The sequence below is a fragment of the Meriones unguiculatus genome, chromosome 12 (genome assembly GCF_030254825.1).
Source record: "Meriones unguiculatus strain TT.TT164.6M chromosome 12, Bangor_MerUng_6.1, whole genome shotgun sequence".
Taxonomy (NCBI): Eukaryota; Metazoa; Chordata; class Mammalia; order Rodentia; family Muridae; genus Meriones; species Meriones unguiculatus.
This window is the reverse complement of record NC_083360.1, coordinates 54,817,801-54,834,083: the sequence shown is the minus strand read 5'-3', so window position 1 is coordinate 54,834,083 and position 16,283 is coordinate 54,817,801. Positions and strand designations below refer to the sequence as shown.

The 16,283-nt window shown below is 37.2% G+C and overlaps 1 protein-coding gene across 39 annotated transcripts in view; it reads left to right on the top strand.

Annotated features, from left to right (window-relative positions):
* Ptprd (protein tyrosine phosphatase receptor type D) overlaps positions 1 to 16,283 on the top strand; it is a 2,581,289-nt gene that overhangs the window by 2,404,403 nt on the left and 160,603 nt on the right. For 19 of the 39 annotated variants that reach the window (XM_060365741.1, XM_060365751.1, XM_060365742.1 and 16 more), the window contains 3 exons: positions 7,028 to 7,615; positions 8,045 to 8,145; positions 9,235 to 9,494. In XM_060365741.1, the coding sequence (XP_060221724.1) occupies positions 7,028 to 7,615; positions 8,045 to 8,145; positions 9,235 to 9,494 (949 nt within the window). The remainder of the gene's footprint in view (positions 1 to 7,027; positions 7,616 to 8,044; positions 8,146 to 9,234; positions 9,495 to 16,283) is intronic. The other 20 variants (XM_060365770.1, XM_060365771.1, XM_060365740.1 and 17 more) reach the window with 3 other exon arrangements.

The following is a 16,283-nucleotide window of genomic DNA, read 5'->3' as shown; positions in this document are numbered from 1 at the left end:
AAAAGATCAAATACATACTAGTTCTAAAAGATCCAGTCATTTCATTATTCATTCAGCTAGTAATTTTTGAGCACCTAATATATGTCAATACCATTTATAGTACTAGATACACAATAAAACAAAAGAAGTATTTCTTCTCATTACATTTTTTTTTCTGGATTAGTAAATTAGCAAATGAGCATGTGAGAAAATGTCAGTCTGTGCTAAGATAAAAACAAAGGAGTTTGGCATATTGACTCCCAGGGCCTTCAAAGGATGGGAAGCTGACTTAGAGGGAAGCTGTTTTTGTTACTATCGGGTTTTTATTTGTTTGTCTTATATTGTTTGTTTGTTTGTTTGTTTGGGATGGAATATTATTAAGTATTAGCCCAGGCTGAGTCCTGGGTGATATGACTACAGTCATATGCCCCTGTTCCTGTAAGAACAGATTATTAAACCTGAATGTAGGAGCAAGATTCATGAAGGTCAAGGAAATCTTAGCGCAGAAGTAAACAGTGTTTCAACACCAAACCCACACGGACTCTGACTTTGCTTCTTTTTTTGTTATTCTAATAAAAACTTTGAAGAAAGTAACTTTAGAGAGAAAGGGCTGGTTCTGGCATAAACTTCAAAGTACAACCTTTTCTATCAGAGAGGTCAAGGCAGCAGGAATTTGAAACAGCTAATCACATTGCATCCCCAGTCAAACAGAGCAATGGATATGTGTTCTTTCTACTTTTCATTCAGTCCAGGACTAGGGTTCAGGCAGTGTTTCTGCCTGCACTTAGACTACATTTTCTCTCGTAATCAAGATCATTCCCCAGAGGTCCACCTTCCAAATGACTCTAAATTCTTCCAGTTAGCAGTTAATATTAACTATCACGATATCTCTAGAATGGAATTGCCACATTTATTGAGTTCATGGCTCCCGGCTTTATATGTTCTCATTTTCCCCTCTAACATTTTCTGTGAAGCTTTAAACACTAATTACAGAAACGGTGGAAAACAGAGAACAGAATGAAGAATATCAAAAGCCTAAATAATCTAAAATTGTTCCTTCTAAGAAGATGGGAAGCTTCTTTGGTGTTTGTTAGACTTGCTTTGCTTGGCTACATTAGGGAAAACCAGCAGGAAGATCTGGCATGATAAACTGATAAATTAAGGGATAATTACAGAAGGCATCTCCTCCAATCCTGTCACAGCACTATCTCCCATGGAATGTTTCCACTGTGGTTTTGATTGACTCCTCCTGAGTTGCTTCTTGCACATCCGTATGGGAATGTTTCTTTACGTAAAGACAGAAAGCAGAGAACAGCTGTGATGTTGAGCACCCTCCTGGATGCCATCTCACTGCCAAATTTGTCTAAATGTCATAAGATTTGCCTCACTTGAGTCCTGCCACCTGGAATTGCCTCAAGTAGCAGAAATACAGATGGCAAAACTCCTTCAAGACAAATATGTTGGGTTTTCTTTTTAATTCGTTCTCCCCCCCCCTTACTTCTCACTTTCTTTGATTTTAAGAATACCATTGTATCAAGCTATTATGCTACACTAGAAAGGAGAAGGGTGTGAGGGTGTGGTGACCTGATATATAACTTTCTGATTATAGGAGCAGCCAATGTTAGACCATAGCTATGTGATAAAATCCCTGACAGGGAACCTCAAGTTGAACAAAATAGGTTTGTTCTACGTACATTCACACACTTATGTTTTGCTAATGCCTCATGTGACTTTTCAAATTCCTACTGCTCCTAAGATGAGACCTAGAGACAAGGACAGAAAACAGAAAAGCAGAGGGTATATAGCCAAGTAATCCAAATCCTCACAAAAGAAATGCCTTTTTTTTTTTTTTTACAATTTCATTTTTCATTATTGCACAATATTTTTAGAAGTGTGGACACTGTTCATGTTGTCCAATTATTCTGGATTTTTTCTACAGTTTCTACTCTTTTTAACTGAGAGAGGCTTGGAAAATGAAGTGAAGATGCTCACAAAGTAGATGCTTGAGTCATAGTCATTGTCCTTATAGAGGCCATCTAATGCCCCTATACCGTTTACCTACTTCCCGGTAAAAATAAGCAGGCCATGGCCTTGGGAGAGTTCTTTGGATTTAGTGAACATATTAATTCACTTTGAATATAATCACAAAAATCCCTTTGTGTTTCTGAGTCTGTGAGGAACTCCTAATAAGAGTTATAAAGGTTATAAAAGTTACAGCTTCTATGGATAATTTGGGAATCCCCTTAAAATTTTATATTAATAATAAGAACCTTGTCTGCATATTTTTTCATCATTTCTCAATAACTCAATAAGCAATCAGTCTTTACAACAGAAGTACTGCCCCTCACTCAAACAATCTGGATAAGATTTAAAAGTCTAACATAAACCTTTGTGAAGGAGCTAGCTTTTCTGTGCTTGAATGATTATGATGTGAGTAGTTTCCTTGTTAATATTCTCACTTTTCTGTGTCAGAACTAGTGTACTGCCTAAGTCCTTGAGATTTTTAAAATATTTTTATTTTAATTTTTATTAATTACACTTTATGCACTTTGTATCCCCCCTGAAGCTCCCTCCTGCCTCCCCTCCCAATCCCACCCTCCCTCCCCCTTCTACATGCATACCCCTCACCAAGTCCACTGATAGGGGAGGTCCTCCACTCCTTCCTTCTGATCCTAGTCTATCAGGTCTCATCAGGAGTAGCTGCACTGTCTTCTTCTGTGGCCTGGTAAGGCTGTTCCCCCATCAGGGGGAGGTGATCAAGGAGCAGGCCAATCAGTTCCTGTCAGAGACAGTCCCTCTTCCCATCACTATGGAACCCACTTGCACACTGAACTGCGATGGGCTATGTCTGTGCTGGGGTTCTAGGTTATCTCCATGCATGGTCCTTGGTTGGAGTATCCATCTCAGAAAATACCCGTGTCCAGAATTTTTGGTTCTGTTGCTCTCTTTGTGGAGCTCCTGTCCTCTCTAGGTCTTTCTATTTCCCCCTTTTTTTCATAAGATTCCCTGCACTCTGCCCAAAGGTTGGCCATAAGTCTCAGCATCTGCGTTGATACCCTGCAGTGTAGAGCCTTTAAGAGGCCCTCTGTGGCAGGCTCCTGTCGTGAGTCCTGGAGATTTAAGACAACCAAAACCTTCCATATTACGGTGTGCCGGGGGAAGGCTAGAAAAATAGCTTTGTGTTAAGAGCAGGCATTGATCTTTCAGAGGACCACAGTTCAGCTTTCAGTACCTATACCAGGTGGCCCACAAATACCTGTAACTCTAGCTCCCAAGCATCCTACTCTTTCTTCTGATCTCATGTGCACATTCTCTTACACAGATAGCTTGCATATAAACATACTTTATAGTAAAATAAAAATGTAAAAATTTATTACTTTGACAGTTTCTGTATAGTGTTCCATGAATTTCACTACTCTGCTGACTAGCCATGTTTAAAGATGACCAAATGGCATTGATTGGGAACTTTGTGAATAGCAGGCTAGGGGCAATCAGGTATGCTCATTGCTACTTGTGCTTATTGAAGTGGAGGCTGAGTATCTGCTTTAATACTATCAGTGTAATGGGGGAAGGGCATGGCAGGAGAAGAAGGAAGAAGGATGTTATTGATGGGGTGAAGGAGGGGGCTACAGCTGGAATACAAATTGAATAAATTGTAATTAATAAAAAATAATTAAAAAATAAATGGAGGCTGAGATTGAGACATTTGAAATTGTCAACCTCAGTTGAGCTTCAGAGATTGACCTTTCAAAGAATTTTGAACCAACTACATATATTAACTATTTCCATTGTCCTAAAAGATTCTAGAAAGTAAAAAATATAGTAAGGAAAAAGACCTAAAAGTGTAAGAAGAGGCAGTAACGTGTCATAGTGGTCCCAGAGGCAGCTCTAACATGTCTCAAGGGTCCAAAAGGAGGCACTGACATCTCATAAAGGTGCAGAGGGAAAATTGGCATGCCACCTCTGCCCCAATCTAACAGTGTTACATTGTTGACTATGCAGCTTGGCCTTTGTGTGCCCTGTTTACTAAGATGCTGTTAACCCTGGCTTCAGCCTTCCTCAGAGAGTGTAAGACTTCTCTGATACTGTGCAAGCTATCAATCATCAATGCTGTAACAAGTAGAATGTTCCTTCTATTCCTGACTCTATCTTTAAATGTGGTCCCTCCTGTCACCTATGAACCTTATCTCCATATAGTACCATCTATTCACCTCCTTATCTGTTTCCAAAGATAGACATAGTTTAGAGACATAGTTTAGAAATGCATTTCCCCTGTGAACTTTTTCTTTCCTGCTCTGATTCCTGTATATCTGGATACAAGGTTTTGTGCAATGCAAGCAAACTTTAAATGTTTCTTTCCTACTCACAATGCTTCTTGTTGTCCCAAATGAAGTGGTTCTGTTATCATTATATGAACTTTTAGGAAATTATGTTTTACCATACATAGAGTGATGTTTCTTTTTGTTTTCTTGTTTGTTTTCCCTTAATCCTGCTATTCTCTCAGTGGAATACAGCAATGCTTCAAAGCCAATATCCATGGTCTCCAGCCTAAGAGTCTTATACCACAGAATAATATAGACCTAACATTGTTTTCCAACTTCTTTAAACTCCACCTGTTGTTTTCCTTATGCATTGTGGAGAATAGGCTTCCTTTTATGTGGCCAGCGTGTCATAGATGGCAGTGTGAGTTCTTCTCCTTAAGACACCAACATTCATTTTTTAGTGAGTCCTTCACATGATACTTTGTAGTGTTTCAATAGCTTCCTTGAAGTTTTTATGCTTAATAGTATTTCTGCCTGGAAAACAAATAGCTGTTTGGGGAAAATCTGAGATGGTCCAAGAACAGAAATCGGGGAGAGTGTATCAGAAGTGATGCTGGGGCTTATCGTGCATTTAGCCACCTCATGGTCTCCGGCCCAAGAGCCTTATACCACAGAATAATGTAGACTGTAACAACACTGAATATATGTCCACATATTCCTACCTTAGCCTTGACTCCTACTGAAAAACAATTGTATGTTTTCACAAAGTTATCATTTTTGTTTGTAATTTACTTGTCTACTATGTTTTTGCTATTTTGAGCTTTAATATTTTAAAGTAAATTACCAGCTGGATAATAATAAAATCATATATTGCTAACAAGTCTTTATGTGCTTTTATCAGAAAAATGTAAAATTGTTTTCACTTTTGCTGGTTTTTTATGTTTCTTACTGAAACAAGAAGGACAGAATAAGTGATTGTGTAGTTTCTTCAAAGCAGAATTTTAGAAAAGGTTAATAAATAAATTTAATAAAATTGTTTGTTCCTACAGCATGTGATACTAAGAATTACATTTTCACATCATAGTCCCGAGTAGGTTTTGTTTTGTAAAGGATGTAGTCCCTGCTTAAGGTGTCAATTATACCATGTTTTTTTTCCTAGCAGAGATTCACATTTTAATGAAGAAATCATGAAAGCTCTCTGTATACATGAAGTGATGTATGTTCCTACCAACATCTAGCATAAAGTGTTTTTTCTTAAGTATTCTACATTCTTTTTTTTTTTTGTATTCTACATTCTGAAAATGAACATGCTAGAGTACATTTCCCTAAGAAGCACTGAATTCGCAATGGTTAGAGTATTGGCCCAACACATGCATACATGTATATAATTTCCCTATATTGGGGGTTAGCTGACTTACATATATGTATTCTGAATCTGCCAAGGATGTTCATGAAAGCTATTACTCGAGGGATTAACAAGGATACCTTTGAGCAGACCTCTTACCTACTGGGGCCTCAACTTTCTGGCATATAAAATGAATATACTAACCAGATACCTTGCAAGATTTTTGAACTGCCTCTATTTATGCTTTTCTTTTTTTTTTTTTTTCAATGCAGTTTATTCAGGAACATTGAACAATCATCTGACCCTGGGGAAAGCCAGCCCACAGCTTAAATAGCCTCTGGGTAGCCAACCCAGGCGTGCCACGGGGGCAATGCAGATAGGTCCACATACATGGAAGCAAGCCAGATCCTCAGCCTTAGCCAAATGTGGAGTTGTTCGTGACAGAGAGCACTCACCATCGGGAAGGTGGAAGGCAGTTTTAACATATCTGTGATGCTCCTGTGTCCCAGCAGTATAAGCTCTCCCCCCCCCTTTTTTCTGTTTCTTTCTATAGATTTGGCTTACTTTTACTTGTAATTATCCACCTTCATCCCACTTTTAGATAACTCCTGGAGCAACTCTGGCTTGTGTTGTCTGTCAACTCCAGTAATGCTTACTTTCTCCATTAACAATACCAGATATAATAGGTTCTGAATGATCACAGTGCATATCTTTATATAAGAGGAGAATAGCTCCTAAATACAGTCACTCACTGTGATGACTGATCATTATGATTACTATTAGTAAAAAAAAAAATCCTTTAAATATCCCTCTTCATTTAACAATTCATAGTAACAAGATAAAGAACTTCACAAGGGTAACTTGTGTGTAGATACAAAGTTACAAAAACATTCAAATGGATGCACAGTAGAGGGTGTAGACTGTGGTCCTGGATATGTTCTACAGCTTTCTCACTTGTGATACACCTAACCTTAGCGAATTTTCTAGTTCCACAGGGCTCTTTTTCATGACAGAAAATGGAGATAAGAATAACCAGAAATGGAGATAAGAATAGCATACAGTAAGGAGTGAGTGTTTAAATCTAATGATGTACTATGGACAATGTTCTTACAGTATTAGTGCATTGTGCATAATAACTAATCAATGTAGTTATTGCTCTCATTAGCTGTATCTAGTTTGTTATTTGTTGCTTGAATTCATTTTTTTCTATAGCATATATATGTATTGGAGCACAAAATTGCATTTATTACCAAAGTCTATATCAGCCTACTTTAATAAACAAAGGAAAAGACAGTTGTGTCACAGTGGTATGTAGGATAAGCATTATCTTGTTAATAAACAATGAAAAGAAATACTAGTAGAATGGCTTCCTCACTTGTCAAGACCTGACATGTGATAATAAATGGCAGTCATTCTTACCACTCTACTTTGTGTGCTCTAGTTCCAGGGAGACCCCGGCTCGTGATTAACCACACTCAAATGAATACTGCTCTCATTCAGTGGCACCCCCCCGTGGACACATTTGGACCGCTTCAGGGCTACCGTCTAAAGTTTGGTAGAAAAGACATGGAGCCACTCACCACTCTTGAGTTCTCTGAAAAAGAAGATCACTTTACAGCCACAGATATCCACAAGGGTGCATCCTATGTCTTCAGACTCTCAGCCAGAAACAAAGTGGGCTTTGGGGAGGAAATGGTGAAAGAAATCACTGTTCCAGAAGAAATGCCAACTGGATTCCCTCAAAACCTCCACTCAGAAGGCATCACTTCAACCTCAGTTCAGTTATCTTGGCAGCCACCTGTCCTAGCAGAGAGAAATGGCATTATCACCAAGTATACCCTCCTGTATAGGGATATCAACATTCCCCTTCTTCCAATGGAGCACCTTATTGTTCCAGCTGAGACCTCCACGACACTCACTGGCTTAAAATCAGATACTACATATGATGTAAAAGTACGTGCTCACACGAGCAAAGGGCCCGGTCCATATAGTCCCAGTGTCCAGTTCAGGACACTGCCTGTGGATCAAGGTAGGATTTGTCTACTTATGGCCTTCCTCCTTTAAAGGATTATCGATCATTGGAAATCAATATTTTGAAGCTGTAAATAACTGATCGGCCCATTCATATTAATAGGTTCAGCACTGCAAGCAGGTAAAGTATGTATGACTTAATTTTGAAAACTATAGATTTCAGTTATAGAATGTCACTGCAAGTCTGGCTGGCAGTACTTTATGTCCTCAGGTAAGATAAACAGAGGATAGTTTACTGAATTGGAGAGAAAGGAGAATTCTTTATGAGAATGGGTATTAAAATGAATGCTCTAAACAGGTAGGCAAATCACATTTCTCTCTTTGTTCTGTGTAGGCAACGTCTATTCTAAGCTCTATGTTCCATGGTAGAAAAGAACTTGTTATATGCTTTAAGAATAGTTTAAATACATAGTTTTTCCTTTTCCAGCAGTGTTTGCAAAAAATTTTCATGTCAAAGCAGTTATGAAGACTTCAGTGCTGCTGTCTTGGGAGATCCCAGAAAATTATAATTCTGCTATGCCTTTCAAAGTAAGTGTTTTATAGATATAATGTGGATAGTGAAAGGGACAGCTTAAATGGTACATTATTTGTAACACATACAGAAAACTTCAATTTGGAAAGATGTGCTATGACTCTAGTTAAGAGGTAAAACATTCACCTAGTAGCTGGGAGGCCCTGGATTAACCCTCCCGTACTGCAAAACAAAGTTGATTTGGCCTCGTAGGTTCTAGTCATATTTGTTATTTTCATGAAAATTGTATTTGGTGCTTTGACAGTGTTACCCTTTCATTCTAGAGAGTAACCAGACACTCAAGAGTTATAGCTGGCTTGATTTACATGGTATCTAGTACTCTGAAATGGAACTTTTTACAACAAACTAATTCCTTTTGTTTCCATTAAAAAGAGAAAGAGATCTTCATAATATATACTAATTTACAATGAAGTATTGTCTTGAAGACATTAAGACTGTATTTATTGATCAGAATTCTGAACATTTTTTTAGCCCTTTGGTATTTTATTCTGCTTTATTTAGAATGATATTTATTTTTAAATTATTTTTATATTAATTACAGTTTATTTACTTTGCATCCCAGCTGTAGCCCCATCCCTCATTCCCTCCTAGTCTCACCCTCCCTCCCTTATCTCCTCCCTGCCCCTCCCTAAGTCCACTGATAGGGAGGTCCTCTTCCCCTTCAATTGAAAATCAAACTGTCTTTCCACTGAGATTTTGTGAAATAGCAGCAAGTAGTTAGTATTTGTGAAATGAATGGAGAAATATTTTTTGTAAATGAGAATATATTTAGAATTTAAAACTCCGTGAAAGATGATATGTGAACTACATTGAAAGCCTAGTACATATTCTATTCAGATCACAGGTAACTAATGGGTTAAATTATGCAAACTTATTGTATTATTTTTTGTTGTCATTTTTGAAAGACTCATTAACATTTTACTTTTACAGAGTAAGAACTATCAAGAGAATTGATGCATTCGCCAGAATTACAAATACTTATGGGAATGAGAACTACCCAGAAATAGAATTGAGCTAGCAAAGCAAGTAAATTAAAATTGGTCTAGAGAAAGATAACCAATTAGTGATTGGTTGTATCTCTATAGATTCTTTATGATGATGGGAAAATGGTAGAAGAAGTAGATGGCCGAGCTACCCAGAAGTTAATTGTTAACCTGAAGCCTGAGAAATCATATTCCTTTGTGTTAACCAATCGTGGGAACAGTGCTGGGGGATTGCAACATAGGGTAACAGCCAAGACTGCTCCAGATGTGCTCCGCACCAAGCCTGCCTTCATTGGGAAGACGAACTTGGATGGCATGATTACTGTGCAACTGCCTGATGTTCCTGCAAATGAAAACATAAAGTAAGTTAATTTTAGGAAAGAAAGGCAAGTCCTTTATGGGAGAGCATGTATTTCAGTGTTATGTGTTTGTAAAAGAATGGATTGCTGACTATAACATGGACGGTTCTTCTGTGTAGCCTCATAGTTATACTAACCAGGTTCCATCACACACTCTGTGCATAGTTATGTTAACACGGTCTTATCCATGTAGCATTGTATTTCTTTCTGTTCCAGCCATACTACTTTGAAAGGGAAATTACAAGTTATTTAAATGCAATTTATTGTAATATATAAAGTACAGTTGATAATTGACTGATAGCTGGCAAAATAATAATACTTATTGTAACTGAAGAAAATATTAAGTGTACAAAAAGGCTGAAAAAAACTACAAGAACTTAAATAATTGAAACACATGTCCTCTAAAAGTCTCTAAAAAAACCAGCAGGGGATATAAACAGATACAGAAACTCATAGCTAAATTTTGGGCAGAGTACAGGGAGTCTTTTGGAAGAAGAGGGACATAATAGGATCCCAAGGGGACAGGAGCCATGGAGACCAACAGAGCCAAAAGCAGCAGGGCCCAGGGGGGACTACAGAGACTGATACATCAACCAAATACCATATATAGAAAGAACCTAGATGCTCTGCTCAGATGTAGCCCATATACAGTGTATGGGGGTTCCCTAGTAAGGGGAGAAGAGATAATCTCTGATATGGACTTGGTTGCCTGCTCCTTGATCATATCCCTCTGGTGGGGTGACCTAGCCAACCCACAGAGGAAGAGAATCTAGGAAGTCCTGATGGAATCTGATAGATTAGGGTCAGATAGTAGGGGAGGAGGACTTTCCCTATCAGTTGGCTAGGGAAGAGTGATAGAGGAGGAAGAGCATAGGAGGGTGGGACTGGGGAGGAGCTGAGAGATGGGGCTGGAACTGGGATACAAAGCAAATAAATTGTAAATAATAATAAAGAAAGTAATGTATGGAACCGAGATACTGTTTTGTGTGTAAAAATATAGGAAGAGTTCAAGTTCAAGTACAAAATAACATTGAAGGTGGGGGAAAAAATTAGAAAAGTTAATATAGAGGGTAGTGTGAAAGCCGGTTGACCAGAAGTAGAAAATTAAGTCCAGTCAGTTGAGAAGCTCGACCAAAGGTATACACATAGCTGGTTTATAACTAATAGATAAAAAGACTGTTGAAGTATATGATGTTATAGTGTATAATGTACTAGTGGTCTAGGAGATCTTCATGGAAAAGATGTGGCCTCTGTCTTCAGTGAGCCTGGCTGAGCAGAGGAGATATGAAAGATAAGACACAGTTACAGTTACAGTTACAGTTATCCTCAAAAGTGCCATATTAGGGTGAGATGTGTCCACTGCATTTCTGAACATAAATTTTAAAGTCAAAGAGGAAGCTTGTAAAATTTAAGAGCCAGAAAATGATATGTCAAGGGGAAGTCCACACCTTAGTTAATTCAGCAAGAGTAGCTGTAAGGCTGGAACCAGAACACTTGGGCAAGATGAGACAGGGGTGAGGGAGGGGTGGGTGGAAGGGTAGACAAGACTCTTGTATTCAGCAGCTGTATTCTACAGACAGCAGAAACCCACTGAAGCTCTAGATGCAAGAACCAGTGTGATGTCAGTTCTGTGATGCCTCACTCTTTTATCTTTCCATTCTAGGAGCAATTTATTGAATATTTTGTGGCACAATTGATATAACTATTACCTGTTTGGGATTTAAAGGTTGTGCAGAAAGGAATATATACATAGTTCCTGTACTGCTGCAGTGATCAGAGCTCCCTAAAGTGGTAGGAAAAAAAATGTTGAGAAGTCATCACATAGTCTGTTGACATTTCACAAATGAATCAACCACAAAATAGGACGAATGGTAGTCTACACAGGAGGCAGAAGTGAGATGCTAGAGCAGCAGGGGTCAGCATATCCTTTAAAAAGGTCAGAGGAAGGAAGAGTATCACACATAGCTCAAAGGTTTGTGCTTAGATAACAAAACGGACAGTGTTACTATTCATTGAAGTGGTGAAATATCAGGAGGAATTATGATACAAAATGGACAAGGCAACTATTCATCAAGATGTGAAATACCAAAGGTACATCACTCTTTAACTCAGCAGCTTGAATGTATTTTAAATGAAGTCTTTGTATGAACCATCCGGTTAGACATGTGGGTTCAGAAAAGTTAACAGAGACTAAAGGCACAAATATGAGAGTGATTAGGGCATCAGTGCTTTTATAGAGGATGACAACATTGAAGCAATGAGATGAAAATATGAAACAAAGACAAAACACAAGTAATAAGAAGAGAGTACACACAAAACAGAATGGGTTCGTATAGAGAGGGTTCCTGAGAGAGGACCTAACGGCCGAGGCACTTATATGGAGTTGGCATTTAAACAGCAAGTGAAGAGCTCCCAAGTTCCACCCAGGTGTGCTGACACACCTGTAATCCTAGCACTGAGAAGGTTGAGGCGGGAAGATTGGGAATTTGAAAACATCCTGGATTAATAGCAAGTACCTGTCTCGATGACACAAAACAACAAGAAAACTCCCAATACTCTGTAAAACTGAAAGAAAAAAACAGTGTTAAAAAGTAAGATAACGAAACAAGAAATTTAAGTGAAGTGTAATTTGTGAAATTCACTCAAGATTAAATAGTAACTTTGACCCACTTTAGACTCAGCCAAATCAATCTTTCCTCCACAGACCTTCACTTGACGTTTATTTGATAAAAACGATGGCAGGTTTCAGCACAAGTAATAGAATTTCCAAAATGCACGGAGATAAGGTCTTCATTTTGTCTAATCTTCTTTTGCAGTTTCTGAAAATTAAAAGTGAAAATACAATGTTGGCATGCTTTTTATCACAGCAAAATTTAATATTAGTGTAAGGTTATATTTATGTGTTGACTTTTTAATTCATTCTGAGTTTTTATTACTATTAACAGATAAACATGCCTTTGAAACCACTTTCTTGTAATATATACAATGTGGTAAAAGCTAGATGTGGCGGAATATATCCTTAGTCTTAGCATCTGAAAGACAGAGGCAGGGTGATCTCTGTGAATTTGAAGCCAATATGGTGTACATAGTGATAACCAGTACTACATGGTAAGACCCTGTCTCACAAAAAAAGGCAGAAAAGAAAGAAAAATTAAAAAGGGGGTACATATTTAATGTGCAGAGTTTTATCAATTTTTATCATAATCATCATCCTTCAAACTCTGGAAGCCAGAGACCTACCAGATGAAATTTGAACAACCATGTGTGCAGGCAATGTAGCAGAGGTTCAGTGAAAAAATTAAAAATGTATCATTACTTGTAAGCAAGATAGTTATTTAGGAAACTTGGATAGTAACAATAATGTCTGTCACAATGTTCGGTGGCAGGCTGGACTCCAAACCCATGTTTAGGAACTCAGAGAGGCATCCTGGAAAAAGTGATATCTATCTTCAGGTTTTAATAATAACACTTTACTGGGTTGTGATGGCACAGGCTTTTAATCCCAGCACTCAGAAGGCAGAGGCATGCAGTTCTCTGAGTTCGAGGCCAGCCTGAGCTACAAAGCCAAGACAGCCAGGACTACCCAGAGAAACTTGTCTCAGAAAAACAAAAAACAAACAAACAAATTCAGGGTGGGGAACAGCAAATATGGGGGGAAAGCTGGTACATGTTTTCTTACACCAAGTCCTACCAGTCTGCTTAGACTTTTCAGTAAAAAGCAAGCAAATGCATATTATGTATACAGTGTGTTTCTAGTGCTTGTCTTGTGTCCTATCTTCTCATAAGATACAGAAAACAGTTGACATGGATCCAAAGAAGTAGGGGACTGTGAAAACAGAAACACTGTCAACACAGATGTCTAGAAAAGCACACTGAAAGTGTTAGTGTTCAATGTAAATTTTAAAAGTTGAAAAAGATTTGAGAAAGCCTTAAAAGTTTCATACAATTACAGACCAGCATAAAATGTTGATGAAAAGTGAATCTATTAAACAAAACTCTATGTCTTTCCTTGAACAAAGTACCAGAAAGGTGAACATAGCAAATCATGGTAATATTGAAACCAACATTGTTTTCATGACTTTACTGAGCTGTTGCAAAGAAATGAACCAATTTCTTGGTGAAGTGTGTTAGCCCTTTCTAAAAAGTAGCATTTTTATTCATTGGTGGCAAATTTCAGTTTCATGTTTTAATTTTTGAATGAGTTCAGAAGTTCCAGAATATTTTCCATGTTTTAGGTGTTTTGTTTTGTTTGTTTTTCTTAGCTTGCTTACTTTAGTTTACATTCATGTACTTTGGCCACATCTACTTGAATTTAGAGTCAGGAAAAGGTGATAAAACACTGGTAACAAGAGGAGACACCACTAAAGAGCTGGGGAAAGAAAACAAACTGTCAAGAAAAAAGTATTTTCTAGAAATGGAATAAAGATTCTCAGAAATGCACTTCTTCCTTCTGGAGAAACAGAAGAAAAAAAAATAAACTATGAAATTCCTAGAGCAGACAGAACATCAGACCCAGAAGGAATACAAAGCAGACCTGCCACTGAAAATTTATAATGAACTTATACAAATATGTTTCTATTAATAAATTAATTTCCAGGGTTTCTTACAGGAGTAATAGCTGAAATACACCCTTGTGTCTGTTATCACATGTCATGTGCAGTAATTACAATAAAGTCCCATATCATCCTGTACCATTTACAATAGCTGGAAAGTTTTGATATTGGAAATATTGTAGTGTTTTATGCAGTATTCTGTGAAAGAAATGCAGAAAGGAAACAGAACTTATAGCTGACCTGTGATGCTAGCTTCTTAACTATAAGCTATCTGGAACAGTGCTAGATAGCATTGTCTGTTGTCTAGCAAAAAAAAAAAAAAAAAAAAAAAAAAAACAGACTAATTGACAGTTGGAGGCTATTTGCTTACTAATAGGAACCATGCTTTTCTCAAGTCTATCCAGTTTAATTTTGAGGTCTTAACTCCTAGCCTACCACTCTTTACTTTGTACTAATGAAATGGTTTCTTATTCACTAAAAAAAATTAATTTTATATATGTATATGTGTATGTATATGTATATGGCAGGGTCTGCTGTGCATAAGCCAGAGAAGGTGTAGGTTACCTTACAACTGGAGTAATATGTGAGCCACATGATACAGGTACTGGGAACTGAACTCAGGTCTTCTGGAAGGGTAGAAAGTTCTCTTATATTGGAACCATCTATCCAGCAACCGATTTTATACATTTACTGAAGACACAGCTTCTTATTTATGCCTTCTTTTGGACACTGATTCTTATAGTGTCTTGTGGAGACAAGCAAATGGTTGAATTGTTTTGGAAACATCCTCAAGGATGCATCAGAGTCTGTTGCCATGCATTTTGTGATGTTTCACTCTTACTTCATAATAGTTATAGGGACAGAATGCCATTCAAAAAATACTACGACTCGCCATTCTTCCAAGGTAAGCCTTAATTACAAAGGGCACACATTTGTGATTTTTATGGAGCAACATTATACTCTGATTGATTAAAACAAAGCACACTACCGATTGTGCTTGGAGATAAAGCTACTGCCAGGTACCAGGTATAAATTAGTTTCATAATGGCTTAATTTCAGGACAGAAATGAAAACAAAAAAGGAGTGCATTCTACATGGGCTCAGCACATATTTGGTACACATACATGTAGGCAAAACACTAATATACATGAAATAAGATAAATTAAGAAGTAGAAATTAAACAATTCCCCAAAGACAGATATTAGAGCCAAGAGGTTCCAACATTTATACCTGGTCCCAAGGCTTCATGCTGTGGATGCTGTAATCACTACATTATGTAGGTTTCTAGAGTTACAGGAGAGATAAGGGAAGCCTTCAGTGAAGGGACTGAACCTAAGGATAAATAACTTTATTGTACTAAACACAGCTAAAAAGATTCAACATCTTAATTTGAAGATAGAAATTGGAAAGATCATTCAACCTCCTGTCGGTTTTCTATGATAAAGTAATTTGATTTAAGCAATACACACAAAACATAACAGGAAAAAATTATGTGAAGATTGACATTCATCCCTGAACTTTGAAAAAGATTTTGACCTCCAGTTAAATAACAAGTTTCAAAATGCCAAGACAAATTACTTATGCTAAAAGGCTTGCTGCATTTGAAGTAGGACTGTGTAAAAGAAAAGAAAGAAAGAAAAAAGAATGAAAGAAAGAAAGAGGAAAACAAAAGGAAGCTAGACCTTGCCTTTTCACATAATTACAAAGGAAGTTGGCCCCTTGATGATAGCATATTAAATAACATTACTAAAACACTGCTTAATAGAATTTAAGTTCTGAAGGTTCGACTTAACTTATCTAGTTAAATCTAATAGTCTGAAAAAACATACAGTAATTTATAAGTAGTCATATTCGTTCTAGATACATTAATTCAGAGGATTTTTAAAATTATTCTATTAGCATAATAGTTGAAGTCTATGTTGATAAAGATGTTTTGAGTCTAAGTCTAGGGTTCAAACAAGCAAAGTAGAATTCGTATATAACTTAGTTTTATCAAAAATATTTTTCCATTTGAGGTAAGTATGCTCACTTGGTAAGATTTTGTCAGTATAAATTTAAAGAACATATATCGGCTCCCCATTTGTCCTTCTCTGCCTGTGTGAATCCTCTCATTTATTATAATATCATGTGAGATTTGAACTAGTAAGCTGATAAAGAAAAGTACTTCACAGTAAGGATTATGTTTCCTACATAAACTCTGTGATCGTGTCATTGTTTTTCAAATGGAAGGAGGAAGAGC